We start from the raw sequence: 21,192 nt of genomic DNA on the forward strand, positions 1-21,192 counted from the left end.
TAAATTCCCAAATTCCTGGAAAATCAAAATGAGCATCTGACGGGCGCAATAGCCGAGTGTTTAAAGCGTTGGACTGTCAATCTGAGGGTCCCGGGTTCCAATCATGGTGACGGCGCCTGGTGGGTAAAGGGTGGAGATTTTTCCGATCTCCCAGGTCAACATATGTGCAGACCTGCTAGTGCCTGAACCCCTTTCGTGTGTAAACGCATGCAGAAGATCAAATACGCACGTTAAAGATCCTGTAATCCCTGTCAGCGTTCGGTGGGTTATGGAAACAAGAACATACCCAGCATGCACACCCCCGAAAGCGAAGTATGGTTGCCTACATGGCGGGGTAAAAATGGTCATACACGTAAAAAACCCATTCATGTACATGCGAGTGAACGTGGGAGTTGCAGCCCACGAACGCAGAAGAAGAAGAAGAAGAAATTGAGCATCTAGTCATTTGGAGGAAATTATAAACAAAGGTCCCATGTGCAGCAAACACTTTACACACTGGAAAAGATCCCACGGCAACATCAAGCGTCATCTGGCAGAACTCTTACACAAACATATGTGCAGGCACTCAGGGCCTGACCAACATGCTGGGTTATGCATCAAGCATCTGCCTAGCAGATGTGATCTAGTGTTTATGGATGCGTCAGCAGATGTACAGGTACTGTGTATTTGGATGTTTCCAAAAGCAGTGCCTCCGTAAGAACCTGTAACTGTGTCTCATACATTTTGCTTTGTATGTCTGAAAACCGAACCACTGGACGCAAATGGATTAAATTTTTACAGAACTTTTTTCTTTGTCAATTTATCCACTTTTTTCATGGAGTATTATTTCTGTCTCTCTCTGCACTTGGATAGAAAGAAAGATCGAGATGCATACACTGCACTTGGATAGAAAGAAAGAGATGCACACATACACACAACATGCACATTGCAGCAATTTTCAAAAATATATGGTGTATCACTTTTGTGCTCATGTTAAATAAAAGTGTAAGAAAAACATCTTTACCAAAAAAAAAAGAAAAAAAAAAGAATGAAAAAGAAATAAGAAAAGACGTTCACAAACAATAAGTATTAAAAAAAACACCACATGAATTATAAGCAACAAAAACAAAAAATACATTTTATGTGTGTTTTTTCAGCGCTCAATGACAAATCAGCAGTGAAAGAAGCAAAGTGGAAAACAAAGCAAGACAAACAACAAAAACAACAACTACAAACAAATAAAAACACACCTTAATCAAAGAAAATAATTCTTTAAATAAAATATACATCATCTCAGACAGTAAATAATCTGCCACACTTCCATTTGCATTCTAACACACACAAAAGAAAAAAAACAACATAATCCTATTTCGGCTACGCATGTAAATTAAAACAAAAAAAAACAAAAACAAAAAGGACAATGTACAATCAGAGCAAGACAGCTGTTTGTTAATTTTCACCAGCGTAAAAAAAAAAAGAAAAAAAAAAAGAAGAAGCAAAAACACACCAAGGACTATAACAATGATATATCACAGATGTCATGTGCTTTGATTACCTCTGAGGTTTGTTTGAAACTGCATGATTGTAAAAAAAAAAAAAAAAAAATGAAGGCTGCTGGCACACTGAGGGAGATGACGATGACAGTTTAAAAGCCAAACAAAAACTAAATCAGTCCTTGTAACATCTTAGCACTGAACAATGATTCGTTAGCCTCTGGAAACCTAAGATGATGTGCGGTGGGATCTGAAGTACCCGATCTTTACTGATCACTAACACAACAAATAAAAAAAAAGGCAGCGTGTATTTATTTACTTTAAAAAAAGAAGTTCTTTTAACTTGTTTAGTTCTTGATGAAAGATGTGTATCATGGTTTTGATTTTGCTTGCACATTCAATGCACTGGTTCAAATCACTATGGACGGAATGTTACAGAGTAAAACGAGCAGTGATGGGGATGAGGGTGGGGATGAGCTAGAAGAATCTCCTTTTTTTTTTACAGGAATAAAAAGATACAGCAACATGGCATTACTACGTCCTGAGGTGACACTGAAAGAAGAGCATTTGGAAAACAGCACATTACGGGGATGTGTGTTCAGAAACAGTTTTGTGTTTTGGTTTGTAAACAATTTCCTGTCGGAATGTTTTTCACACAGAGGCTTTCTCGTCACTCACAACAAAAAATACCTTATTTTTTTTCCCAGAAGACTTAGCATTAAGTTTGACTAAAGGGAGTGATATATATATATATATATATATATATATATATATATATATATAGAGAGAGAGAGAGAGAGAGAGAGAGAGAGAGAGAGAAAGTCAGTCAGACACAGAGGGGATGCAGGAAGAGAGGGGAAGAGGAGAAGACTGAGACAGATTCTTCAAACAGCTCTTTAAAAAAAAAAAAAAAAAAAAAAAAAAAAAATCCAACCCTAACAACACCACCACCACACTTTCCAACAGGCCCTGCAATATTTGGCAAAAGAAGAGCCGAACCACAGGGGCCTGTCAATCCTGCCACTCATTCTGTCGAGCCTTGAACCTTCTGTCCCTCCTGTTCTTCTTCCTGCTGCTGCTGCTGCTGCTCCTGTCTTTGTTGCATGAAGTCAGAGAAGGGCACGTCCGTGACAGCTTTGGCCAGTACCATCATGGCGTCTGTCACGCACTGCACAGGAAGAAAGAAAGAAAGAAAAAAATCCTGAATCAATTTTTTTTTTTAGATAAACAAGGAATACTTACTTAAGCGTTTGGTATCCGTCTTGCATCGTGGAGATTTTTTTTTTTAACAGTTACTTTCAGAATATACATGGAACTTTTTTTTTTTTTTAGCTATCTGTGTGTCTATAAGACACTGCACTGAAAAAAAAGAGTTCATTTTTACAATAAATGTGGAATACTTTTGCTTTTGGCATTTGTCACATATATTGCAGAGAGGAAAAAAAAATCACATTAATTGAAAAAAAAATCTCTCAATCTCTATCACACACTGCAAAGAAAGACACTTCAGCTTTCTGAGTCTGTTACACAATGCACAGAAAAAAAATTAAAAAAAATCCACATCTATTTTCAAAATAACTGTTGAACCCTTTCAGCTCTCAGTGTCTTGTCACGCACTGCACATAAAGAACTTTTTTTTTTTTACCACGTTCATTTTCATATTACACATGGAACATTCTCAGCTCTGGGGGTCTGTCAAAGAAAAAAAAAAAAAAAAATATGGAACACTTCCGTCTTTTTCGAGTGTTTCTGATCTTTACGGAGATACCATAGGTGAAAGCGACTGATTTTTATACTTCTAGAAAGTTTGCAGCCGGGGTCCTGGGGCCATTAACCAAAGCGCATGTCTTAATACTTAAAAAAAAAATTAATAGATAAATATATAATAATAATAAAAAGAAAAAAAAGGAGGCAATCCTTATTATACACATGCACATGAGATGACCAAAGTCAACGTTGAAAAGAGAAGACAAGTCTTTGAGAGAGCCAGAGAGAGAGAGAGAGAGAGAGAGAGAGACTTTTAGAGAATGAAACAGACAGTGGTTTGCCAATATAGCATTCTAACCAGAATACTTCAGTCCGTGGCAGATACAGTACAAAGATGGACAGTGCATAAACTTGATGCCTAATACATCCGGAGAAGAAAACGGCTAAGTATACCCTGGATGCATACGTGTGTGTTTGCATGTTACAGATAAAGAGAGAAAGAGACAGAGAAAGAGAGAGCCAGACAAGGAGAGACTGAGAGTGACTAAGAGAAGAAGAAGAAAGGTGAAAAACACAAATAACACACAGACTGGCAAACATTTCGACAAAACTAACCAACCAAAAGAAAGGGGGGGGAAGAAGAAGCGCAACTGAATATCAAATACAAGCAAAGGCAAATAACTTAACAATGAACACAAAGAAACAAAATATAGTTTGAAAACTCAAACAGTTCATTCACACAGGAATTATATTTTTTTTTTAAATTATCCAAGCATTACATGTTCTGCACAGAAACACAGTTCAAGAACTCGATCAGTTCATTCAAAGGATGCAGAAAAAAAAAATCCTTCATATATCACCAATTCAACAAATCTATTTTTGGTTAGTTGTCTCACCCCACCCCCTACCCCACCTCCACCCTTCTCTGCCATGTTCTTATCTCGGAACACTCAAGTCTGAAAAACAGATCACAGAGAAGTAATGCAAACGTAAAAACAGGGAGCAAAATACCCAAGGTCAGGAAGCGCATGCTATCAATAACCATAACAGGGAAGAAATGAAATTATACCAATGCCGTGAAGATTCGTTCCTTTGTGACTTGCCAACTCTCTGATCATCCATTTTTGATTTTGACATGGAAATTCCTCAGCTGCTGTTTATAGGATATGTTCACCCAATGTCGGACTATACACAGGTGTATATATATATATATATATATATATATATATATATATATATATATATATATATATATATATATAAAGTTCATCCTTGAATCTTGTCTGAAAATGGATCAGACCAGCAATGTTCACACATACTTATGGTCAAACAATAGTTTGGAAGATATACACCCATAGATACCCGAAGCCATTATTCAATCAAATAATGTAAGAAGGTTCTTGTTTGGAAGAAAATATATACTCTTCACCATTACTCAGTCAAATGAAACAACACAAGTCTCATTAGGAATGCATTCCCACAAAGGTCTGCTGGGGGACAAGTATCCATTTCGTTTTTGTTTCTGGTTGTTTTTTTTTCCTTCTTTCTTTTTTTCTTCTCCTTTTCTTTTCAGAAGATGTGTCCATTCGAACGGTGTGTATGATAACTTCTTTTCATATGTTCTTACAAACATGCTGCCATCTTCATGTGGTGTGTCTGGTAGTTGCAGAAGGAGGTACATAAACGAGCTTACTAGGGAGGCCCGCACCCTACACATATATTTCCTTCAAAGATGTATGCGCATCTAATATCTGGAAATTTAGTGTCCAAAGTTAGGGAGGAAAATATATTACTTTTGCAGTTGCTTGACAACTACTGTCTTGAATTTTCATGATTTCCGGAGATTTTTCTTTCTGAACTTTCTTTGCGAGGTGCACCTTCCACCAGCTGTTGCAAACAGCAGGCTGCTTGTTCAGAATCTGACTGGGATTACATGTTCTTGGTATATGTACCCATACAGAACTGTAAAAATTGTTTGCCGGATGATGTATTCGTCATGAGCAGCTGTCTTGCGCTGCTTTCCATCGCTTAATTGAAAGACATCCTCTGTCCTGGTTTCACTCTGCAAATTTAGTAACTTGGTTACATAGAGATTTTCTGTCCAGAATTTCTTTCAAGTGTACCAAACTGGAATCATTTGGAACAAAAACATAAAGAAAAAAAAATATATGGCCTGTACTTTCTTGGAGGGTCATACCTACATCCAATTAGAGACATCTGCCAGGAAATTCATATTGCCCAAAACTTTTGAGGAAAGACGTATTGTGAGGAGCTTGTTGCCAACAGAAGTAACAGTGTAGGTTTCGTCTGTAATGCGTCCACTAAGCACGCTAAAGGTGCAAAGATCCAACATTTGTTGAGGAGATGCTGGTGATCTGTTTTCAGAATGGCTTGGTCTGCATATGACATCAAGCGATCACCATTTACTGCTCAGTATTTTGTCTGAACTGATACATTTGTATGGATCTGCCATCATCTGATGAGACACTTCATGGTACGATATAACTGTTCAAGGTACTGTGGTGTATTTTTTAAGACATGATGATGATGAGCTTGATAATTACTTTAACAAAACAGATGCAGCCCCTGCACAGGAACAAGCATCAGCTGATTTGTTTCCATTCTTGTCTCGAACTTGTGAATAAAGCACTCACACATAAAAAAACAACAACACTGGTTCAAGAGTAATAAACAGTTTGCCCTTGGCCTGGAGTGTGTATACCGCTAACCTAAGTTTGCAGGCACACTTGAACCAGCACGAGAACCTCTAGGACCGTTGTGCATGGCCAGACATGCACCCCTGTAGGCAGTGACCAGCATGAAGAGTTCCTGCTGAGCGAGCATGATGTTCTCATCCTGCCCTTGCCAGCTGGTCAGCACAGGGGACTGCATGGACCCGCCAAAACAGAAGTTGAAGGACCAAGGGAGCTTCTTCCACATCCTGCTGATGAAGTCCATGCAGGTTTCCGTGTCCTCCTCCTGGTACCCCCCGTAGCAGAAGATGCCTGGCACCGCCGGTGGCACGGTATGGGTCAGCGCCACCACGGTGGCTTGAGAAAAGTCCTTCTGGGAGTATTCTGCCTTGTTGAACTTCCCTGCCTTCACTATGTTGACTTTGAGCAGCGTGGCTTCCAGAAAGACGTGATAATCCGCGAGGGCCTTGTACAAAAAGGACAGCACTCGTTCTATGGTGGACTGCGCCTTCTCCAAGCTGTGTTTCCCCTCATGAAGCACTTCAGGCGCCAGGAGAGGAACCAGACCACTCTGCTGGCAGATGCTGGCAAAGCGAGCCATCACCCTGGCATTCTCCGCCAGGGCGTTGTAAGACGGGGTGTTCTTTGAAATCTTGAACTGAATATGACAGTGAGCGAAATAGACGCCCAGTTTCTTGTAGCGGAGGCAGAGCTCGGCCAAGTCGTCCAGGCCTTCAGTGGTCTGCTCGCCAAAGGTCCCGGCCAGGGGAACCAGGCCCTTGTCCACCGTCACACCTGTCAGCAGGCCTCTCTTTTCCAGGCTCATCACAAGGGGCTTCTGTTCGCTGTCCTTTTGGAGCAGAGTTTCCTCCAGAATCAGCACCCCAGATATATCGTCACCCAGGATCTCCTCACAGGTGAACATCAGCTCTCTGTAGCGACGCCTGTTCTCTTCTGTGTTTTCCAGCTCTATCGTCTGGAAGTATTTGTCTAAGGAACTGATGGAGTCGTTCGCCATGAGGATTCCCTTGCCTTCTGAAACAAGGGCTGCTGTAATGGTCTGCAGGTTTTTCTCCTGTCTTGAGTTCAGGTATTCCTCAAATTTGTCGTAAAAGGATATAGGTTTCTGCACAATGTAATATACAAGAAATTGGTTTGTGCATAACCACTTATTTATCTCTTGTGCTCTCTCTCTTCTTATCTGGTCTGGGTGTGCCTGTGCATGTGCGTGCGTGCGTGCGTGCGTGCGTGCATACGTGTGTGTGTGTGTGTGTGTGTGTGTGTGTGTGTGTGTGTGTGTGTTAAACCATTATCTGAAGGGAAAAATGCACTGGACCGGTATGTTGTGATAACTGCATCAAAGCTGGGGAAAAAAAAAATTAAAATGTAGTTTCATTTTATCCATCATTGTATTTAGAGACTTAGATGTGTGATTGTGTTAATGTTTTCGACACTAACATTAATTTTCATTTAGAAAACAGTAAATTATTAATACACTATAAGCATTTGTAGTGGGCGGAACTAACAACATTAAGTGAATTAATCCGCTTGTAGAACATGAATATTTCCTAAATACCGGACACTTATGAGGGTAGATCAAAAAGTTCTTGGCCTAACTTAGAAGCAATGGAACTGACTTGTGCACAACTATAAACTAGAATCTCTTCAAAACTCACAAAGCTGCAAGTATCTCACTGTCTGCATTTGTTTGCAAGGCTAGCGAAAATGCAGAAATGGACAAAAAGGACGCCGTAAGGTAATCAAGTATTTGATGAAAAAAAGCGTGGCACCCAAGACCATCCAATAAGACATGGCAAAGACACTTGGGAGACAACTCCCCTTCTTATTCAACAATCAAGAAGTGGGCTGCTGACTTCAGGTGGGGCAGGGAGAGCAGAAAAGATGACCCACAATCCAGTTGCTTCAAATCCTCTGCCACTGATGATCCAAGTGGAAGCCATTCACTGCATGGTCTTGGATGACAGGTGTTTTTTTTATCCATTGCACAAACAGCCAACACAATAGGCATCAGCTATGGCTCAATGCAGACAGTTTTGACTAAACATTTTAGGGATGAGTAAGCTGTCTGCAAGATGGTTGCCCAGAATGCTCATGCCAGATCAGAAGCTGGCAAGACTTGAAACTTCAAGGAATCTTCTGGCTTTTTTCCAGGCTGAACCAGCTGATTTCATGCGGAATATTATTTTGTCAAGCAAGATGAAACATGGTTTCACCACTTTGAGTCTGAATGAAAAAAGCAAAGTAAGCAATAGAAGCACCTTGATTTCCCCCTCCTTAAAAAAAAATCAAAACAGGTGGCATCTGTTGGAAAGGTCATGGCTCCTGTTTTCTGGGATTGCAAGAGAATCGTAATGACTGACTACCTGCAAAAGGGTCACACCATCACAGGAGACTGCCATGTCCCAGAACTGTGGCAGCTTCAAAGAAAAACGTCAAGGAAAGCTCCCAGCAGGGCCCCTTTGCTGCAGGACAATGCACCAACTCACACTGTGCAAGTGGCAGTGGCTGAGGTTGCGAAACTGTGGGTTTCAGCTTTTGCCCCATCCCCCTTACTCGCTACACCTTGCTCTATCTGACTTCTTCCTGTTCCGTGAACTGAAATCCCATCTTCATGGGCACCTGTTTGGGAGTGATGATGACGTCGTTCATGCTGTTGAGGCGTTTTTGGAAGCGCAAGATGCACCCTTCTTCCATGCTTAAACACTACTTGAAAAAGTGCATTGCAGTCAATGGAGACTATATTAAAAGGTGGGAAAGAGTCAAGTTTCTCCAACCAAGTTTTCTTGGTAAGGCTGAGAGCTTTTTGATCTACCCTCGTACTTACACCTGACTCCTTTTATGCTGCTCAGTCCAATGTGACACACACGCTTAATCTTAAAACAGAAGCGACACTTTTTACTGTTTGAAGGATTCAAAGGATTTGATAGACTTGATTACAGAACCTCTATTAGGATGAGAAGAACATTCTTTGACACAGTGTGGAGAAAGATCATGGATTCATTATCAGCTGCTGTCGAGCTGTTCAATGCCTTGGGACACGTGACAAACATCTATGGCAGTTAGAAACATCAAAAACACATCACACTTGAACTCACTGCAAAGGATTAAAAAGTGAAAGGGCAAGCAATCAAGCCAACAGACAACACTGCTCTAACTGAACGCTTTCAGAGTGAAGAACAAAACGCAAACCTTACAGACAGGAAATACAGATTTGTTTCCACTCCTGTTTTCGTTGTTGTTGTTTTCTTTTAGTCTCAAAACATTCTGAATGTTCCTGAAAAGTAACGCTGGGGGACATGTCTACTGAACACACATTACACAACAAGAAATTTTCCCTGATGTGAATGTTATTCCTCAGTGGACTTCTTTTTGTTTTAACTAACTGCTGTTATGGTTAACACTGTTTGCTAAACCCTTGCAACTACTCGAATCTCCCCAACCTTTCCTCCTTTTCATAATTCATTTCATCTTATCATTTTTGTCAAGAATCACCAATGGAAATAATTTAAATCTTGGTTACTGATTATTATGTTTAGCATTCTGGGCATAACTGAAACTGCATTCACTCTGAAAATATTATCTATTCATCATTCTAATTATCATCTCTTGATTATATTTTCCAAGAAAATTATAAATGTGCAGTCAGTTTTGACAAGCCAAATGTCACAGTCATCTCAGTGTGTCTCACAGGTGTTACCTATGTGTGGTAAACTTGAAATAAATAAGTGTACAAGAAAAAAAAAAAAGAATGAATAAAACAAACAAGCAAAGGAATGAGTACAAAAACACATGCCAAGAAAAAAACCCACCACTTTTGAAAAGAGTTTCTAAGACAGACCACTTCAGTCCATTAAAAAGCAAAGCCACACAAAAGAAAGCTCCTTTCAGATCCAAATACACAGCCTTGCTGAAGGTAAAATAACTCAACTCTGAGACTTATACAGAAACATATAATTCAATTCTTTCTTTAAACTGACATCTTTTCACTTGATTTGTTTTAGATGGATTCTGAAACACAAATGTTGTGATATAAAACTAAGCATGTTCAAGTTTGGGATGAGTAAAATGGACTCCTTTTCAACAACAACAACAAAAAAGCAACAAACAAAGAAAAGGACCAACAAAGAATAGCTTGCTCTTTCTCACCTGTGTATGAACTATCTTGAAAATATCAAAGCTTGTACGATAACAGTTATCAAACGGTTAATGGAGACAGTATTGCTTTCTTGACCATTGTTTATCCATTTGTTCTCTCCCTTACTTTGCTATTCACATGTATAACAAAAGGCTTCTCATTGCCAGCCACAAAGCCTAGCATGAAGCGACAAAAAGAATGATGATTATTACTGGTTGAGCAATCCACCACATGAAGAAGAAGAAGAAAAACAGTGCAAGATCCTTGTGTTAGGGGGAAAAATACCACAACTCTGGCTAACACAGCCACTCATTGATTTACCAAGCAAGTTCTCTGCCCCTTGCTCTAAGCCTCATCCTGCCGCCCTTGCTGAGCGCAGGCTTCAGCGTCCTCTGCCTGCTGTTGTTCCACTTCGTCCTCATGCATCTCTTGGGACCACTGGCCAATGTACTGCTCCGCCTGTGGCAAATGCAGTGACCTCCAGACTGGGACTATGGTGCATGTTTCAGCCACTGTATGTGTGTCTCACGTACGTATGTACCATATGTGAAACTCGCGTTTGCTCTGATGCTGTAGCCGCATTTTAACTTTGGATCACAACTGTTTCAAAAGGGTGTCTCTTGCGTTCACCCCAAAACTCTGGATCATACATGTGTTGACCACTGTATGGAACTCGTTGGTGTTTCTAACGCTGTTAATGGATAATGACAACAGGTCATAAGTGTGTCAGCCACTGTTGAGGCGTCTCTAATAAGCCTGGATCATGTATATATGGTTAACCCGCAGTATGGATCTTGTCAGTGTTCTGATGCAATAACTGGGTCTTGATTTTGGATAAAAAGCGTGTCAACCAATTTTACTGTGTCATGTTTTTCACGCCATAACTCTGGATCATATTTGCATTAACCACTGTGTGCAACTCAGTGTTCCAATGCCAAATGTGGATTATAAATTAGGGTCAAAACTGTCTTAGCCACTGCTAGGTTGTCCCTAGTGTCTTTAGTCTGCAACTCTGGATTATATGTGTCTCACAAGCTCTCATGCCCAAACTTTTGTGTGTTATGTGAGGGTCAACTGGCGTGCTAAGTGAATGTCAACTTCTGCAAGAATCACTCAAGTGATTTTCTGTCATAACTTCATATCACATGTGAATCAACAATCATTGATACCTCATAAGCATCCTCATGCCACACTTTGTATCATAACTATCGCTGTCTGTATCCCTTTTTCTGTCTTCATGCAGCTGCTGTAACTCTAGGTCATATGTATCAGGCATTGTCTGGATCTCTCTACAGTAGTGTATTTCACACCACAATGCTGAATTATGTGTGACAACCTTTTTTTTTTTTTTTTTCACCCAAGTGTCTTTCTGCCACAGCTCTGGATCAAACATATGTCAATCATTTCTCAGTTTCTTTGTTTTGCATGAGAAAGCTGGCTGCAGCTGTCAAGCTTTGATACAGTGTGAAAAACAGTCCTTTTAACAATGGTCCCTTGAGGTCCACAAAAGTCGCCTGTGGTAGTGAACTGTCCAGTTACTGACTATTAAGTTGCCTGTGGTGGTGAAAGAGTTAACCCAATGGTCACTGCATGTTAGGATTTGAATTGCAGACTCAAACCCTCAACCGTCATGCCCATCACTGATCCAACATCGACATGCTTTGTTTAACATTTATGATGCGAGCAATTTCGCTAAATTACAAATAAATGATTAAAGAAACAAACAAAAAACCAAAAAAAACAAACAAAAACAACAACAACAAAAAAACAATCAAATAAAATTGTGTGTAAATGAACAAATAAATGAAAAAAACAACAACAAAAAAACCCCACTGATAACCTGAGCAAACACTGGTAACTGTGACACTTGACAAGTTTTGTTTTTCTTCTTTTTTTTCTTTTTTTTTTGTTCTTTTGTTGTTGTTGTTTTTGCTGCAAACCTTTTCAATAGACCTGCAAACATGCAATATCATCTTTTTTTTTCTTTTTTTATTATTATTAATGTGCTGAATTATTGCAGCAAAATGTACTGTTTGCAAAACACTGATATTGATATATTATTTTATTTTTTTTTTATTTTTTTTATTATTATAATTTTTTTTTCAAGGCCTGACTAAATGCGTTGGGTTACGCTGCTGGTCAGGCATCTGCTTGGCAGATGTGGTGTAGTGTATATGGATTTGTCCGAACGCAGCTTCTTTCTGAAAATAAATCTTCCAGAATTACTGGACACGACCATTTTATTCTTATTATTTTTGTACTTGTGTTTCAGTTTTAGGCACGGAAGCAAGCTACATTTTGTCAATGTGCATAAGCTGTGAGAAAAAAAAAATTATCTAAAAAATTCTGTTAAAAAGAAAAAAAGGAAGCAAAAAAGTGGCAACCACAATCTAACATTTTCAAAACTACTTGAGCATGTATCAAAACCTGATTTCACCCTCTACAATCAGCTGAAATAGTTTATAAATTTACTTATGATGATGTTTGTTTTCATATCTGAATGCAGGTCACTAGTAAATGCACTCTTAGAGGCAAATGTAACGCCACCAAGTGTGTTTCTCACAAGTGTGTACACACTCTTTTTTTTTTAATCGCCTTATCACACAGACTGCTACCCTCTGCCTTGAGAGGGTTGTGTCTATGGTTTTCTTTTTTTTTTTTTTTTTTAGAAAATGAAGATCTCTGTCCCAGGAGAACACAATGGCTAATGTCATTCATGACTTGACATCACATAAAAACAGTCTGGTGAAGGCTGCATAGGTTCCAGCTTGTATACACATGATCTTCTTCTTCTTCTTCTTCTGCGTTCGTGGGCTGCAACTCCCACGTTCACTCATATGCATACAAGTGGGCTTTTACGTGTATGACCGTTTTTACCCCCGCCATATAGGCAGCCATACTCCGTTTTCGGGGGTGTATACACATGATAAAGATTAAGGCTGTGGCCACCCCCCCCCCCCCCTTTTTTTTTTGTTAGAAGATTTTCCAGCAACATAGAATCTCAATACTCTGCTGGACACGGCTCTCAGATAACTATTTGAGTCTCTCTCCATGTGTGTGTGTGTGTGTGTGTGTGAACATCACACATTGAAAGATACTTTTATTGTAATAATAAATCCCTCTCTTAAGTTACATCCTTGCATTCTGATACATTCACTGTTTTTGTGTGTGTGTGTATTTGTGATGGAGTGTAAGACTTGCTGCATCCAGGCAGAATATTTGTTAGTCTTGTAAACTGTGCTTTTATAGAATCAATGAATGTGTTTTCATTATTATAATTTTTTATATGCCTCTATTCTAATGTATGTGAGTTTTTTTAATTCTTTTTAAGCGTTCGTTCTCTAAACCATTTAAAGCTTGCTTCAGCTTGTATTATAATGCAATATAAAAATAAATTATTATTCTCATTGCAATCAGGCACATTTTATGTTCAAGACTGCTTTTGTTAGTCTCTAAAAGTGACAGACTGTTGTCACAAGCACAAGTGCCAACAAGATCATGGCACCACAGCCTAGAACTTATCTACTTAAAAATGATTTAACCCCTAGGCTGCCTATATGACGAGATAACTCGTCATGGCAAGCATGTACGCTTCGCTGCCACAATGACGAGATAACTCGTCATCGAAATATTCTGACTTTTCCCTGGTTTGCATTCACTTTGTTGACAAAAATAGTGGTAGCTTTAGCCTGGGGAATCTTTCTAGATTCTATTCATAGCTAGAAACACCATCTACGTCATGAAGCAGTCCTTTATTTGAACGTTTTGGTTGGGTCACTGTCCCAGTGTTTGCCTGACTTCTCTCCTCGCTCGCTCAACAAAATGTCGGACTGACGCCGTGCTCAAGACATGCGATCGTGATGAACTAAATCAACCAAGATTTCTTCCTTTAGCTGATGCTCAGAAAGAATTGAAGCGTAAATTCGAAGGAGAAGACAGTGATGAACAATTATAGGATGATTTGATAGAAAATAAAGGGAACAATAAGAGAGTGGCCAAGATGCAACTATCAGTGAGTGATGCCGGCTGTACAAATGTAAACAGACGACAGAACATGACCAAATTATTAGTAGGGCAGTGTGAGCGATATTCTTGGCACTCAGCCAATGCAGTCTGATGAGAACTGGATCAAGTGACCGTGTGAAAGGGGTGAAGAGGAGTGGGGGTTGGAGACTGAGGGGACGTGGCCTCACATCCATATTATCACTTGGAGAAGTCACAATGCATTGTGTATCTCTTAACTCACTCAGTACGGCCAATCCTCTCTTCTCCTCTACACAGACCCCTCGGATGTCCAGTGGGTGTCTCAATGACCCAACCTTTAGCTTCCGTCATCAGAATTGTGATATTCTTTGTCAACATTCACGTCTTCAGTATAAGAGCCTTCCGCTTGCAATATTTTGATGATGGTAACTGGGGTGAAACCGTCTCTTTCGCCGTTCGTATGGAAAGAGTTAAAAAATAATAATTATATATATATATATATTGTGGTTGTTCTAGTATGATTTTGTGTTTGCAGATATCCATTTGTCCAGAAAATATGATATTTTTGTGCAAATTACCTGACTAATGTTTGTAATGAACAAGTTGAAAATGTGACAAAAAACAAAACACTGATTTCAAAACAACAGCATGTCACTAAGAATACGTAAAATGGGAAAACAGCATGTGTTTTGTATTCTTTATTCATTTACCTTCCAGAAAATATATACTTTTATGGGTCTTTCTCCAATAACAAAGAGCACAGAATTTTTGGAAAATTTATACCCGTTTTTTGTGAAAAAACCCTGGCAAATAGATTTCACTTCAATTTTATTTTCCTGGCAGCGAAAGGGTTTTTAATGTCTGACTGATACAGGTAAGTTGTATATGTGTAAGCAAAAGGCCGCTGTTTAGTTTTTCAATCCACACAAAATAATGCTGACATTTTGTTGCAGAAGAATAAGTGGGAGGGCATCTGTTTTCTGTCTGATCAACAGTGACAACCAATATACGTCATCACTGACATTCAGAACAAACACAAGGGGTCACCTTTCAAGTACACCTGTCAAACCTTCATGTACTTAATGAAACAGGTATAGACACACAGACACTGACTCCCAACCCCCCCACACACATGCATACATATTCCACAAACCAAACACACCACCACACACCCGCACACAAACACAAACATGCTACCCGCCGAGCATTCACCTAACCCTCCGCCCACACCCTTCCTACATCGCACCTTCCCCTCTCCTCCCCCTTTTTACCTTGAGCTTGCGACGAGCGTTGAACTCTTTCATGTTCTTCACTGCCAGATCCATCTCCTCTTCCTTGGTCGCCTTGCCTTGCACCCAGGGCTCTTGCAGTGCCATTTGTGCTGTCAGCCGCTTCTTGGGGTTCACGTTCAACAGCTTGCGCACAAAGTCCTGTCAACAGTTGTGGATGTCCATGCATCATGCTTTATGTCCTGTCAACAGTTGTGGATGTCCATGCATCATGCTTTATGCCCTGTCAACAGTTGTGGATGTCCATGCATCATGCTTTATGTCCTGTCAACAGTTGTGGATGTCCATGCATCATGCTTTATGTCCTGTCAACAGTTGTGGATGTCCATGCATCATGCTTTATGCCCTGTCAACAGTTGTGGATGTCCATGCATCATGCTTTGTCCTGTCAACAGTTGTGGATGTCACCCAGTCAACAGTTGTGGGTGTCCATCATACATCACACTTTATATCTTGTTAACATTTGTGAGCATCCATACATCACACTTTATATCCTGCCAGTAGGTGTGCACACCCATACACATAACACTTTATATTCTGTCAACAGTTGTGGATGTCCATGCATCATACTTTATGTCCTGTCAACAGTTGTGGATGTCCATACACCACACTTTACATACTGTAAACAGTTGTTGATGTCCATACACCACACTTTATATTTACTGTCAACAGTTGTGGATGTCCATACACCACACTTTATACATCTTGTTAACAGTTGTGGATGTCCATACACCACACTTTTTATCCTGTCAACACTTGTGGATGTCCATACACCACACTTTATATATCTTGTCAACAGTTGTGGATGTCCATATGCCACACTTTATATATCTGTCAACAGTTGTGGATGTCCATACACCACACTTTTTATCCTGTCAACACTTGTGGATGTCCATACACCACACTTTATATATCTTGTCAACAGTTGTGGATGTCCATATGCCACACTTTATATATATTGTCAACAGTTGTGGATGTCCATACACCACACTTTATATATCTTGTCAACAGTTGCAAATGTCCGTACACCACACTTTTTATCCCGTCAACAGTTGTGGATGTCCATACACCACACTTTACATACTGTAAACAGTTGTGGATATCCATACATCACACTTTATATTTACTGTCAACGGTTGTGGATATCCCCACATCCCACTTCATATTCTGTCAACAGTTGTGGATGTCCATACACCACACTTTATATATTCTGTCAACAGTTGTGGATATCAATACACCACAATTCATATCCTGTCAACAGCTGTGGACGTCCATACATCACACTTATATATCCTGTCAACAGCTGTGGACGTCCATACATCACACATATATATCCTGTCAACAGCTGTGGACGTCCATATATCACACTTTATATATTCTGTCAATAGTTGTGGATGTCAATACACCACAATTCATATCCTGTCAACAGCTGTGGACATCCATACATCACACTTATATATCCCGTCAACAGCTGTTGTGGACGTCCATTCATCACACTTATATATCCTGTCAACAGCTGTGGACGTCCATACACCACACTTGATATATTCTGTCAATAGTTGTGGATGTCAATACACCACAATTCATATCCTATCAACAGCTGTGGATGTCCATACATCACACTTATATATCCTGTCAACAGCTGTGGACGTCCATACATCACACTTATATATCCTGTCAACAGCTGCGGACGTCCATACATCACACATATATATCCTGTCAACAGTTGCGGATGTCCATACACCACACTTTATATATTCTGTCAATAGTTGTGGATGTCAATACACCACAATTCATATCCTGTCAACAGCTGTGGACGTCCATACACCACACTTTATATCTTGTTAACATTTGTGGATGTCCATACATCACACTTATATATCCTGTCAACAGCTGTGGACATTCATACATCACACTTATATATCCTGTCAACAGCTCCATACATCACACTTGTATATCCTGTCAACAGCTGTTGTGGACGTCCATTCATCATCATCTCAGAAGACCGCACTCTATTCACAGAGTTTGCGAACAAAACACTGTCAACAGTCACAAACACGAATTCAAGACTTAACATTCTATTCAAACTGTTCGCAAACAAGATTATATCATCAACAGTTGAGAATGATTATTATCCATGCAAGATGGTCAATTCAATTTCTCCAGAAGATTCTGTTTACAATTGTGGGCACGAAAACAAAGACATGATCACATCACACACTTTCATTCATTCTCTTTTGTGTCAGCTGAATCATGTAAACACTTGTGGACACAGACATGACAAAATGAGATCTGACACTGTGTTTGTACCCTGAAGGAACTATGGGAATTTGAAAGGAAAGGGAGTAAATTAGAAGATTATAACAGTATCTTCATAAAACGTCTTCAAATAACTTTTGTTTGAATCAAAACCAAACAGGTTATGCTCAAGCACGTACAGTAAAGCTCATCCATTCAAAACATCTTCCATGTCCTTGTGCACACACAAACACACACACACACACACAAACACACACTCACTCACTCATTCACACACACTCAAACACAATCACGTTTTCTCCATTCTGTTCCAATCTGTTCATCCAGCAGAACAATTCTTGCACATTCAGACGGCAAACCCAACATATAAACACACACACACACACACACACACACACACACACACAGAACATACATGCACAACACATACGCACACGAAGAGCAATCAGCTTTTCTGTTTTTACCAGTACAAATCAAGACAACACCAATTTTCTTTAATAAAAAACAAAAAACAAAACAAAACAAAACAAAAAAAAAACAAACCAACAAAAACAAACCAACAAAAACAAAACAAAAAAAAGATGACACCAATTCCATACTTTCGCATTTTCCGTAATTTCACCCCAGTACTCTTCATCAAAATGGTAATCTCCCTTGATGATCTTCCGGTACATTTCTGTCTCATTTTCTGAGAAGAAGGGGTCATACCCACACAGTCTGCACACAAACATTGATCATTTTTTTTAACACTTGCTCTTTGTTGTGTTGTTTTTTGCTTCTTTGTTTGTTTGCTATCTTGTTGTTGTTGATCTTGTTCTTATCTTAAAGAAAAATTACAGATCAAAAAAAAAAAAGTGATAGAAGGAATGAGTATAGTACAGAGCTTTGCACTACTAAACAAATACAGCATGGTGGGTGGGTGGGGGGGAGATGTAATGGGGAGGGGTGGTGGGGCTGGTTGAAAGAAGAAAACAACAACAACAACAACAAAAATGCCAACAACATAGTTCATTTGTATTTTTGTATTTGTATATCTTTTTATCACAACAGATTTCTCTGTGTGAAATTCAGGTTTCTCTCTCCAGGGAGAGCACATCGCTATACAACAGCGCCACCCATTTTTTGGTATTTTTTCCTGCGTGCAGTTTTATTTGTTTTTCCTATCGAAGTGGATTTTTCTACATAATTTTGCCAGGAACAACCCTTTTGTTGCCGTGGGTTCTTTTACGTACGCCAAGTGCATACTGCACACGGGACCTCAGTTTATCGTCTCATCCGAATGACTAGCGTCCAGACCACCACTCAAGGTCTAGTGGTGGGGGAGAAAATATCGGCGGCTGAGCCATGATTCAAACCAGCATGCTCAGATTCTCTCGCTTCCTAGGCGGACGCAGCACAAAAACAAACAGATTCAACATAACACAGCACAGGGCAGAACACAACAGAACCACTGCACAAGACATACAACACAATGCAAATAGATTCAACACAACACAGAACAGAATAGAACCAATGCACAAGACACAGCAACTAGATTCAACACAACACAACACAGCACAGAATAGAATCACTACACAAAACACAGCAAATAGATTCAACACAACACAGGTCAGAATCACTACATAAGACACAGAGCACAATGCAAATAGATTCAACACAACACAACACAGCACAGAACAGAACCATACACAAGACACAAAGCACAATGCAAATAGATTCAACACAACACAGCACAGCACAGAATAGAACCACTGCATAAGACATACAACAAAATGCAAATACATTCAACACAGCACAGCATAGGACAGAACTGCGGCACAAGACAATTCAAATAGATTGAACACAACACAACACAACACAGTACAGAACAGAACCACTACACAAAACACATGGCAAATAGATTCAACACAACACAACAGAATCACTACACAAGACACAAAGCACAATGCAAACAGATTCAACACAACATAGCATAGCACAGAACAGAACCAATGCACAAGACATGCAACACGTAATGCAAATAGATTCAACACAACACAGCAGAGAATACAACCACGGCACAAGACAATTCAAAGGGATTCAACACAACACAACACAGTACAGAACAGAAGCACAACACAACACATACAACATGAAGAAAACAGATAACTCAACACAACATAGTACAGAACAGGACGGAACATTGCACAGCACTTACAACACAATACAGTATAATTCAATATAATACATAGCAATATAATGTATGACATCATTACCAAAAGGCCCACTTACCTGAACACATCTACTACACCAAAAATTTATCTGATTTCTTCATCACCCCCTGTCACTCTCAGAAACCTGTCCATGCTTTCTTGATACATATCCCAACCAGTTGGTCCTTGGCCAATAGCTGACACTAAGGAGGGAGTGCAGACCCACTTATGTCGGGTTTTCATGGAGATTCCCTGATTATTTTCAGCGAGAACACTATGCGCATGCGAGTCTCCATTTCCTTTTTTTTATCAGGTCACCGCAAGGCTAACATTTTGACGTGGAAATCACTGTTCTGGTGAAAGAATTTTTGGGACATTTTTGGTGACTTTTTTTTTTTTGCAAGTTTACAAGATATACATGTTTTTATAATTACACCCATTATTTGCTTTTGTCATATATCTGCCATTACATGTTCGAACTGATCCATTCCTAAACTCTGCTGAAAAGTTGTCCGAGCAAAGGCAGTGCAAACTCAGAGAAGCCAGTTATGGGGTGGTGGGCTGCCCATGACGTCATACCACCTACTTCTCACTCAGCGAGTGACGAAAAGTTCACCACGAAAGCCGGCCTGCACACCCTCCGCAACGTCTCAAAATGTCTTGAAAAAAAATCATCAGCAATTTTCTCTTTGATCCTGCTGATGGCTGAATGAATGAAAGTCCTGTAAACACATCTGTCTGAGACATACAAAGTGAAAGCCCCCATAAACGCCTCTGAGGATATAAAGAAAAATCTTTTCACATAGATCATCCATTTTTCTCCTCTCCACCATACGCCTCCTTGTCATTTTCTTGTCAGCTGCAATGTTCTTAATTTTGTTTGAAATTCATGCTGTGTACAGTGTTTCCATTTCCACCTCCACAGACACCTGTCATTTACTTAGCACTTGTATATATATATATATATATATATATATATATATATATATATATATATATATATATATATATATATATATATACACACACACACACACACACATATACATTATAACAGGATTTAACATAAGACTTTCTTCTTGTCATGATGAATTAATTGTATTTGTGAACTATAGAGACATTTTTCTTTTCAAATAAGACTGTTTAAACAAAAGATGAACTAACTGTGTTAAGACATCTCCCGCCCCACCCCCACCCCCCAAATAAGACACTGTTTACACCAAATAAAAGATGTGACATTTCTATTTAAAAAAAAAAAAGACTGTTTAAATCAAACGAAAGATGAACATGCAAGCAGCTTTCTGTAAGTACTGGTGGGTAACAGACCAAGGATAAGAAAAATGCAGAAAGCTCACAGGATGTATGCTATCACTCCCACGCTCCACAGGTCAGCAGACTTGTCGTACGGTTTACCCTGCAACACTTCTGGGGCTGTGGGCA

The 21,192-nt window shown here is 39.5% G+C and overlaps 1 protein-coding gene across 2 annotated transcripts in view; it reads right to left on the bottom strand.

Moving 5' to 3' along the window:
* Positions 1-931: 931 nt before the first annotated feature.
* The window catches only part of LOC143296947 (calcium/calmodulin-dependent protein kinase type IV-like), a 35,230-nt gene continuing 14,969 nt past the window's right edge, over positions 932-21,192 (bottom strand). Inside the window, exons 9-13 of one of the 2 annotated variants that reach the window (XM_076608993.1) lie at positions 21,108-21,183; positions 18,160-18,277; positions 15,284-15,442; positions 10,350-10,487; positions 2,503-2,640 (exon numbers count right to left, since the gene is read on the bottom strand). In XM_076608993.1, coding sequence (XP_076465108.1) covers positions 10,374-10,487; positions 15,284-15,442; positions 18,160-18,277; positions 21,108-21,183 — 467 coding nt within the window. In that variant the 3' untranslated portion in view covers positions 2,503-2,640; positions 10,350-10,373. Of the gene's footprint in view, positions 2,641-10,349; positions 10,488-15,283; positions 15,443-18,159; positions 18,278-21,107; positions 21,184-21,192 lie in introns of both variants that reach the window. The other variant, XM_076608992.1, reaches the window with a different exon arrangement.

The sequence above is a fragment of the Babylonia areolata genome, chromosome 22 (genome assembly GCF_041734735.1).
Source record: "Babylonia areolata isolate BAREFJ2019XMU chromosome 22, ASM4173473v1, whole genome shotgun sequence".
NCBI classification, from domain to species: Eukaryota; Metazoa; Mollusca; class Gastropoda; order Neogastropoda; family Buccinidae; genus Babylonia; species Babylonia areolata.